We start from the raw sequence: 9,617 nt of genomic DNA on the forward strand, positions 1-9,617 counted from the left end.
GGACGAGAAGCCAGGGAGGAAGGCTGCTCGAGGAGAAGGCCGGAAATTAGGTTCGGGTCAGCCCTATTCCGGATGGCCGATATCACCCAAGCGAGTGGAACTGGAGTGGATGACCCGAACCGAGGCGAGCAGAACCGGAGCAAAGGGCCCGGACAAAAAAAGTTAATTGTGTTGATTTTTATGGGTCCGGGCGCCTGGAACCATTCCGGGCGCCCGAAGTTCGATTGCCCGGAACACTTCCGGACTCCCGGAACCTCAATCTTATCAGATTTTGGGCGCCCAGAGTCATTCCGGGCGTCCGGAGTCCAAGTGCCTGGAACCCTTTCGGACTCCCAGAACCTCAATCTTATCAGGTTCGACATGTCCGTTGACCAACACATCAGGGATAGAATTCTATCCCACTCCAAGCGCCCGGAACCCTTCCAAGCGCTCGAAATAGTGTTATAAATATAGCTCTATTTTCAGTAGTTCAGAGAACAACTTGTAATTCTTTCCTTTCTATTCTACTATTGTGTGTGAGCTATTAACGTTGTAAGAGATTACTTCGCCCGAAAGAGATCTTCAAAAAAGTGTACTTCATTTTCTTTCGATTAGCAATCTCTTGATTACAAACCAAGTAATTCTTCTTGTGTTTCTGTTCTTTTAATTAGTCTCTGTTTTTATTATTACAAGTGCTCTTAATTAAGCTATAAAGTCGAGAAAGGGTTGAGTTTACTTTTGCATGATAATTCACCCCTCCCCTCTTGTCGGCCACCAAGGGACTAACACATATAGACGTCATTGCTCAGGGGAGGACTAGCTTGGAGAGTGGGATCACAATGAGATGTACCAGGTGAGGATGAGTTACCTGATGAGGAGATGCCAACATTCTTAGCCGAGGAGCTCTTCGAATATCCTCTGACTTCAACCCAGCTCTCGACCTCGACCCAACCCTCAACCTCGCTATCTGTCGAGGATTGACTAGCTCAACTCAAGGAGTCCTCCGCACAACTATGATAGTTAATCTCGGATGGATTTAGCATCATTCGGGGAGAGATGACTTCCGACTTCTCTACTCTCCGGGAGGAGATTACCATTGGTTTTCAGCATATCCTACGAACTGTGTGAGCACCTGAGCAGCCTCCACCTCCAGCTGATGATTAGCCCTGACTTTATTTACTATACAGTGCATGTTTTGGATTCTATAAATATTTGAACATATGCTAGTTTCCACTTTTTATCTCAATTGCTTGATCAACTAGGAATATGTTACTGTTATTTTTTTCTTTAAAATAATTTGAAAATTCTAAGGAAAATTTTTTTTTCTTAAAATTCTCATTTCCTTAGACTTTTGAAATTTTTAATTTCGGCCTTAATCTAGATCAGATCCATAGAAAGCATGCTCCTATAGACATAGGATTTGAGTATCTCATAAACAAACTAGGACTCCCTTGATTGTGTATTCCAAAACTTAGAACGACGTGAGATGCGTAGGGCCTTTGCCTGGACATAAGATGCTTATATCAGTGCATCAACACAAGTCTAGGTGTAAAATACCAAAAAGAACAGTGATCAGGTTAAGTAATCTATTTTAGTCAAACACTAACTAGATAAACTTACTTAACTTGACTAACCAAGTGAACACTACTATCTTCTAATAGTTAGTTAATAACTACCGGTTAGACACTTAAGGAAAATTTCTAGATGTTCAGATTATTTTTAAATAATGTCAGATTCAAGGGGAGGACATTTTTTTAAATATTTTTAACACTAACTTTTAAAAAAATCTATTTTGGAAATTATTCTTAACACTTTTTGAAAAATCACATGTGTTGAAAAATTATAATACTTTCTCGAATCATATGTTTTGAAAATTATCTCAACTTTTGAAAACTACTTTAAATAAACCTTGAAAGATGTTTTTTTTTTAAAAAAATTTTCATTCTTGCAAAGCCGAGTATTTTCAAAGTTTCATTCTTGGAAAAGTTTAGAAAAATATTTTCTATGTTCAAAATTCTTATCTAACGTATTTTAAAAAGTAAGTAGAGCTTGAAAATTTGTTTTGAAAATATCGTAACAACTATCTAAACTTTACTTGTAGCTTTGAAAAAAAATCAACCTTCAAAACCTAGTATAACTCTTCTAAAACTTTCCTTGCAAAAATTCTGATATAAAGTACAAGTATTTTGAAAACTGTTTTAAACATCCATTGAAAGTTTTTGAAAAGGTTTATAAAATTCTTTGTCTCTTCTCCCCAGTAATCTTGAACATTTTTTTTTATTACCAAAATGTTATTATTTTCACTGATTGCTTTACTTACCATATTTTTTTTTCATCTATTGACTCATTTATCTACTCATATTTTTTGATAAATGTCAAAGGAAGAGTGTTAGGTTTAAGTTAGAAAATAAATGAAACTTAACCCTAAAAATGATCAAGAGAACAAAACTAATTGTCTCAAACTTTTTGTTTCTATTAAAAATCTTTATTATTATTATTTTTTGCTTATGTTGCATATCTTTTTTCCTAACTTGACCTAGGTTGTCATTGCAATAAAAATGGAGAGATTGTTGGTGCATTTTGCACTAACGGTCTAACTCAAGCTTTAATGAATGGAAAGTGAGTTAAGTTAGGTGTTGTTGTGATTAACCACTTTATCAAGTGTGCAGGAGAAGTCCATATAAGTCAACGGACCAACCCGATATCTGGCAGAAAATCCAACTAGGTTAACGGGCCGACCAGATATCTGACGAGAAGTTCAACTAGGTCCACGGACTGATCGGATAGTTGGTGAGAAGTCCATATAAGTCAACAAACTGATCGAATATCTAGCAAGAAGTCTAGTTAGGTTTGCGGATCGGACAACTAGCAAATTGGTAAGTAAAGGTAAGTCACTGGAGGAGAGTAACTAAGTGAGGATGCGTCCTAGTTGAGGGGACAGTAGGCGCGGTCCAGTTTAGGACCATTTTGGATCCCTAAACTGAGACCTTGACTAGTTCTTGGTCCTAGGAGGATAGGAACTAATAACTGTGCTAACTTTGTTTTGTAAGGTAAATGTTTTAGTTATTAGACTAGTACATTTTATAGGATAAAAGGAGCAAAACAACCTTTGGATGACAGTGTCCGAAGGTGCCTTCAAGCAGTGGAAGGCACCTTCGTACTATTCATCGAAGGCGCCTTTCAGGCTATGGAAGGCGCCTTCCGCAAGATGAACTTTGGATGAAGTCGCGGATAGAAGCTGGCCTGTTCAGGATCAACTTTCTCAAGTTGGAGGCGCCTTCAATGCCTTTGGAAGGCATCTTCCATGCCCTATATAAGGTAGTCTTGAGAAGGCTTCAAAAGAGAACACATATACGAGCTACTACGTGTCCATTTGAGATTCCGACTGCTCCGGGCTCCTGTTACGACTCTGCTAAGAAGCCACTGCACTCAATGACTATTCCGAAGACTTCCGATTATAGCCAGTAGATCGACATTGATACACGAACAAGCTACTTCAATTCCTAAGTGTCGGTAACATTTTATTATTGTACTTAAATTCTGTAAATAGGAAGTGTATTCTGTTACATTTCTTCGATCTTCCTTGTATTCGATTTTCTCTTCCGGAGGTACCGAAAAAGACTTTTAGTGGATTATCCATCGATAGATCCGCAGGACCTGGGTCTTGGAGTAAGAGTCGTCGAAGGCTCCGAACCAAGTAAACCGCTTGTGTTCTCATTATGATTTTTCGTTTTCTTATCTCTTTTTCCGCTGCATATAATTTGCTTTCGAAATAGAAAACCAGTTTTTAAAAGATAGGTGATTCGCCCCCCCCCCCCCCCCCTCCTCACGTGCATCTCGATACAACACGAGGGAGATCAATGACCATCTTTCTCGACTAACCTGACTAACCAATTCGCCATCCTAGCCGATCCCCCACCACTCTGGCAGATTCACCACTCATCTTGGCCTACCCGCCAGTTTGGTCAATCCACTACTTTTCTTGGTAGATCCACCACTTTGGTCGATCTGCAACTCTTCTTGGCCTATTCACCACTCTTCCTAGCCAATCCGCCACTCATCATGGCCTACCCACCACTCTTCCAAGGCCGATCGATTGACCAACCAATCACTCTTCCTGGCCGAGCTGAGTCCTTATAAAGGAAGAGTCCTTAGGATGATCAACATTCCTTAGCCGAGCTGACCCCATCCAAGAGTGAGGTTTGACCAGACGATGGAGTGTACTCAACCGACTCATTCTTATAGTGCATTAATGGTCCATCAGCACAATATTCCTCTTTTGGCATTTTGTGTCACGGAAGGTAGAGAATATTCTGCATGTAAGCTGTATATTAGAAGCTTCATCTCTGTCAAATGTAGAGATTACGGGTCCATTTTAGGAAAGGTGTCAAAATATATTTATAGTTTGTCTTTTTCTAGAAATGCTTTGAGATTTATACACATACAAACAATGAAACTATAAAAGAGGGTCTGCATCTACAAGTACAAGTATGTGATGCTATATAATTTTATACGCTCGTAGCTAATATTAATTTGACTATTCATCTACTTGACTCGATTACTAACTTGAGCATCAGAGGACATGCGTCGGGAACCTTTTTCCTGATTCGGTTGCTAATGCTCTTTGTGACACATAAGATAACGAGGAGTTTTCATTTGATCAATATCAAAATTATCTTTTTCGGTCAACCATCTTCTCTACTTTTTAGATAGGATCAATTATCAAAATAGAAAATAGTAATTAACAAATAACAAAAATTAAATTTATGATTAATGGTTGATCTTAAATATTTTCTATCCTGGATGATTTTCTTTTTTTTTAGATTAATAAATATTTAATATATTTAAATCCAGAAGACCTTCAATTTCTTTTCTTTAATAAATAAACGATAACGAGAGCCCCAACAGTTCTCGACTCTTAGTTCGATTTTCAGTTATAACACATTATAGAAATTTTTTTTATGGCATAAAAAATCTGGGACACTGGCTACGAGCGAGAAATTTTGTTTTCATATTTATCCGGTTAGCAATATATTAAGATTATTTAATAAATAAGACAAAGGGAAAACAAGATGCTTTATATAATATTTAAGTTTAAAATAATAAATAATATGTAAATATTTGACGACAAGAGTAAATTATGTGCTTATTCAGAGATCATGAATGCAATGATATAAAGTTTTCACAAAAATCTGTTATCAATGATTTTTTTATTAAAACTTATTTATATAAACTTAAAATGTAAAAAAATAATTAAAAATATGGATAGCTTCAAAAGGTCATTGAGAGTTTGATATTTCCTAAAAAAAATTTAAAATTATCAATAATTTTTTAATGTAATTATAAATGATTAATTTTTTTCACTTTAGTTTAGTTATATTCAATTTGATTTAAAAAAGAAAAAAAATGATATTTAAAGTTATAGATAAAAATAAATGATAAAAAACTATTTTTTTATCTTATTTAGTCCATTCGATTCAATTCAGTTTAAGTAAAAATAAATATATTTTTTATTTTAATTTAAGATTATAAGTGGCGGAAGGATATTTATATTTTAGAAAAGAAATTTGACATGATTTAGAAATTTTTAAAATTTGAGTGCGTCCTTTAATAAATTACCAAAAAAAATTGACAGATTTATTTATTTTCCTTTTTTTAATCCTTTCTTTCTTTATCTCCGAATGCGGAATTTATTGCACCTTTTAGAAAAGTTAAAATTAGAATCCATTTAACATTGCAAGGAAATTTAAAATTTATTTCATTTATTTCTTTACATAATTAATTTAAGTACCTAAGATAAAAACACGCACCTTAAAATAGTAAACTAATCTACAAAACAGCAATCTTGCCATTTTAAATATTTTTAGTTCACACCTTCAATAGGAATCAATTAAATAATGAATTAAAAAGATTTGGTGTCATCTTAGCCACTATAAATTAAATGTGTTGTTGCAATCATTTCAATTCAAGTATTTGAGAGTAGAAGGTAGAAGGAGATAAAAGAAGCCATGAAAGTCATGAGGTTATGTATCTCGTTGATGGCAATGTCAATGCTATCGTCCGTGATAGCAAAAAAACATTGGTCTTATGATGCCCATGCCACATTCTATGGCGACATGTCGGGTGCTGAAACTATGAGTGAGTTTTGATATTATACGATCTTAGTCGAGCTTTATGTTTGATAGAGAAATATTTATTTATTTCTAAAGTTTTTAAAGCCTTCTTTTCCATTTGATCTATTTGTTCACTCTTGAAATCCAGTTAACACTGTAAATTATCAAATGTTGGGGGTGAAATTAAATATTTTGGAGAAGTTGAGGAGCAAAGTGAAATTAATAAAAAAAATGTTGTAATTTGTCGTGCACGTGACAGAGGGTGCGTGCGGGTACGGCGATCTGTTTAAGGATGGGTACGGCCTGAATACGGCGGCGCTGAGCACGGCGCTGTTCGAGGACGGCGCGGCCTGTGGCGCGTGCTACGAGATCGAGTGCGTGAACTCGCCAAAGTGGTGCGCCCCGAGGCGCCGCATCTCCATCACCGCCACCAACTTTTGCCCGCCCAACCCGGCGCTGCCCAACGACGCCGGCGGGTGGTGCAACCCACCGCGGAAGCACTTCGACCTCTCCATGCCCATGTTCGTGGAGATCACCAAGGACTACCACGCAGGGATCGTCCCCGTACGCTACCGCCGCGTCCCCTGCTTCAAGCGCGGCGGCATCCGGTTCGAGCTGAAAGGGAACCCCCATTTCCTGTTGGTGCTGGTGTACAACGTGGCCGGCGCTGGCGACGTGAGGGCGGTGCGAGTGAAGGGGGAGAGGACGGAATGGATGTGGATGCAGAGGAACTGGGGGCAGAACTGGCACCTCCACGGGCAGCCGCAACTGGTAGGTCAGGCGCTGTCCTTCCGGGTCACTGTCAGCAAACACAAGTCGGTGAGTTCTGACAACGTCGCGCCGGCGCAGTGGCAGTTCGGGCAGACCGTGGAGGGCAAGCAATTCTAAGATATATGTCATTATCATAAAAATCAATATTTAAGTTTCAACAAAACAGAGACGAGAGGATAGAGTCAGTGCAACTATTGCCACCATATATTAGCACTTATGGCATACAAATAATGATCAGAAAAGTAGCTATATATATATATATATATTTTTCAATTATAATTAATCATTCATTTTACGACTTTTTACTTGAAAAACAAGATCGGTGATATTTCTTTATTTATCAAAATAAACATCTTAATTTTAAAATTATTAAAAAGAATACCAAAAATAATATTATTCTCTTTCCATCTCACCCGTTAATCTCTTAAATCTCATGCTATTTTTCAATATATGAGCCTGATATAGAAAAATATTTGACTCAGACTGGACCTAATATGGAAAATATCAAGCCCAGATTAGACGTGATATGAAAATTTTAAGGCCCACTCTCGACCTATCTAATAAATCGATCGAGTATATACTCCCGGACGAGATAAGTAAGCCAGATGGGATATAATCGTTTTATAAGAAATCTTCAACCTATATGATAGATTATGTGACCATATGCTCCTAAGCATAGTAAATAGGCTAAATATGACATATAAGTCTTTCATAATGAATTTTCAGGTTACATGATGAATCAATCGGTCATATATTCTCGAACAAAATAAATAGGCCGAATATAAGTCTTTCATAATTGATCCTGTCCGAAAGCTGAGTCGGACGAAGGCTGGTCGCGACGACTTGGTTGTTGACGGAAAGTCGTGGGCGATTCGGCTCCCACGGACGGCTGACGATGCTGCAGGACCCTGCACACACTCAGACGATTTCCCCTACCTCACGTTAGAGACCAGAACCCAGGGAAAAAGTCCCCGGATCAGGCCCTCCAACGCTCAAGTCAGGTCCTTTTTCCCCAGAAAAAACAGAGAGACTGAAAATGAGAAGTTGTGGAAAAAGTGACGAGAGAGCGCGTACCCGCGTACGAGGAATCCCCTCCTTTTTATGCACCCGTCTTGCTTCCAGAACCTGCAACCCTGTCAGAAAACGTTAGACGCTGGGCTTTGTCGTATATCCCGGACACCTGTCGTGCTGCTATTGGTCGTGAAGGCATCTTCTTGTTAGGAACCCCCACCTTTACACATGGGTTTTGTCTTGTAGCGAAGGACATCTGTCAGGCTACTATTGGTTATGAGAGCATCTTCTCCTTTAGAAACCTCCGCCTTCGCACATCTCACTGGTATGTAATGATTACCCTTGACGGACAATTGTGATCCTCCGACTTCTGCTCAGCTTAGCTCATCTGATCTATTCCGGCCTGCCCCTGCCTCGCGCCCTTCGATCGGATCCAGCCTCTAAGCGTCACCGGCCAATCGGGCTGACTCCGACCAGCTCTGCTGCTTCCGACCTGTGAGTCGTGACTTGCACTTCCGGGTCTTCGAATCGTAGGCCTGCAGACCGAGCCGTCTCTACACAGCCCTATCGCTTCCGACCTGTGATTGTTTCCTGTCCCTCGACCATAGGCCTGCAGATCGAGCTGCCTCTGCCCAGTTCTGCCGATCCCGACCTGTACCCCATGTTCCGCCTGCCGTCTTCCTTTGTTTTCCAACGGCTTCGCCTCCTTGAACAACAAGTCTGCTTGACCTCTGCCTATTCCATATGCTAGCCTTTTGACTGCCTAGTCAGCTTGACTATTGACCGCCACGTCCTCTTGACTTTTGACCGCTATATGGCCTTGACCCTTCTCACCCTTTCCTCTGGGGCCCCTCCATTGCCAACCGTATCACAAGCCTCCCTCACAAGTCTAGTCGAAGGAGGACGAAAGTCTGACTGACTAGACCTCAGCACATCTCTAAGATCTCAACATATCTCTGTGACCTCAGCCTATCTCTGTGTCTCTACCTAAGCATATCTCTGCGCGTTCTGCTTCCTGCCTCACGTATCAACCTTTGTGTCGCGTCGCCTGGGATACCATGCCTCCTTAATTGCTTCGCCAGTCGCTTGGGGTACCGTGCCCACGTAGTTGCTTTGACTTGGCCACCCATCCTCTTTATAAAGAGCCTTACGGTCATTTCTTTATTCTATCCTTCTCCTGTCACGCCTTCCCACTTTCTTTTGCTAACCCGCGTTACACCAGCTTCTTCCCCACGCGATGCATTCTCCTTTTTCTGAGGAGGTTGATCAACCACCTTCCCAAACGTGGATAGATCAGCTCACCTTACAACTTGCCGAGAAAGAACGTGAACTGGAGCACGTATCCAAGGATCGAGCTCGTCAGCTAGCTGCCCTACGCTCCATGGAAGCCCAGTATCGTGTCGCGAAGTATTGCGTGCATGCTGAGAAGGCGAGGAAAGAGGAATGCCAGGCTAGCCTGCAGCACCAACTCAGCCTTCAGGAACGCTTGAAACAAGAGCATGAAACGGAGTTATCTCTCCTCCGTGCGTATCTCGACGACAAGCAAGACACGATTGCCCGGCAACAAACAGTCATCAACTCCCTACACGCGCAGCTGGCTCAAGCCTTGAACGCCCCAGAGGCTCCTGAGTCCCCAGACATTTCTTCACACGGCAGTGCTCATTCTCCATGACCAATCCTTTCCCCGAGTTAAAACTAGTTCGGGCCATAGTTGTCTCAGTGGCTCCTTTGCCGCAAAACATT

General features: G+C 40.3%; 1 protein-coding gene across 1 annotated transcript; it reads left to right on the forward strand.

Annotated features, from left to right (window-relative positions):
* The first annotated feature begins 5,987 nt into the window (after positions 1 to 5,987).
* Positions 5,988 to 6,980, forward strand: LOC122054070 (expansin-A3-like). Its single transcript, XM_042615911.1, has 2 exons — positions 5,988 to 6,117; positions 6,352 to 6,980. The coding sequence occupies exons 1-2, from the start codon at positions 5,988 to 5,990 to the stop codon at positions 6,978 to 6,980; spliced, it is 759 nt and encodes a 252-aa protein (XP_042471845.1).
* The last annotated feature ends 2,637 nt before the right edge of the window (positions 6,981 to 9,617 follow it).

The sequence above is a fragment of the Zingiber officinale genome, chromosome 3A (assembly GCF_018446385.1).
Source record: "Zingiber officinale cultivar Zhangliang chromosome 3A, Zo_v1.1, whole genome shotgun sequence".
Taxonomy (NCBI): domain Eukaryota; kingdom Viridiplantae; phylum Streptophyta; class Magnoliopsida; order Zingiberales; family Zingiberaceae; genus Zingiber; species Zingiber officinale.

Coding starts and splice junctions, on each gene's coding strand:
- LOC122054070 (XM_042615911.1), top strand. CDS start 5,988: ATGAAAGTCATGAGGTTATGTATCTCGTTGATGGCAATGTCAATGCTA. Junction 6,118..6,351: donor GTCGGGTGCTGAAACTATGA/GTGAGTTTTGAT, acceptor TGCACGTGACAG/AGGGTGCGTGCGGGTACGGC.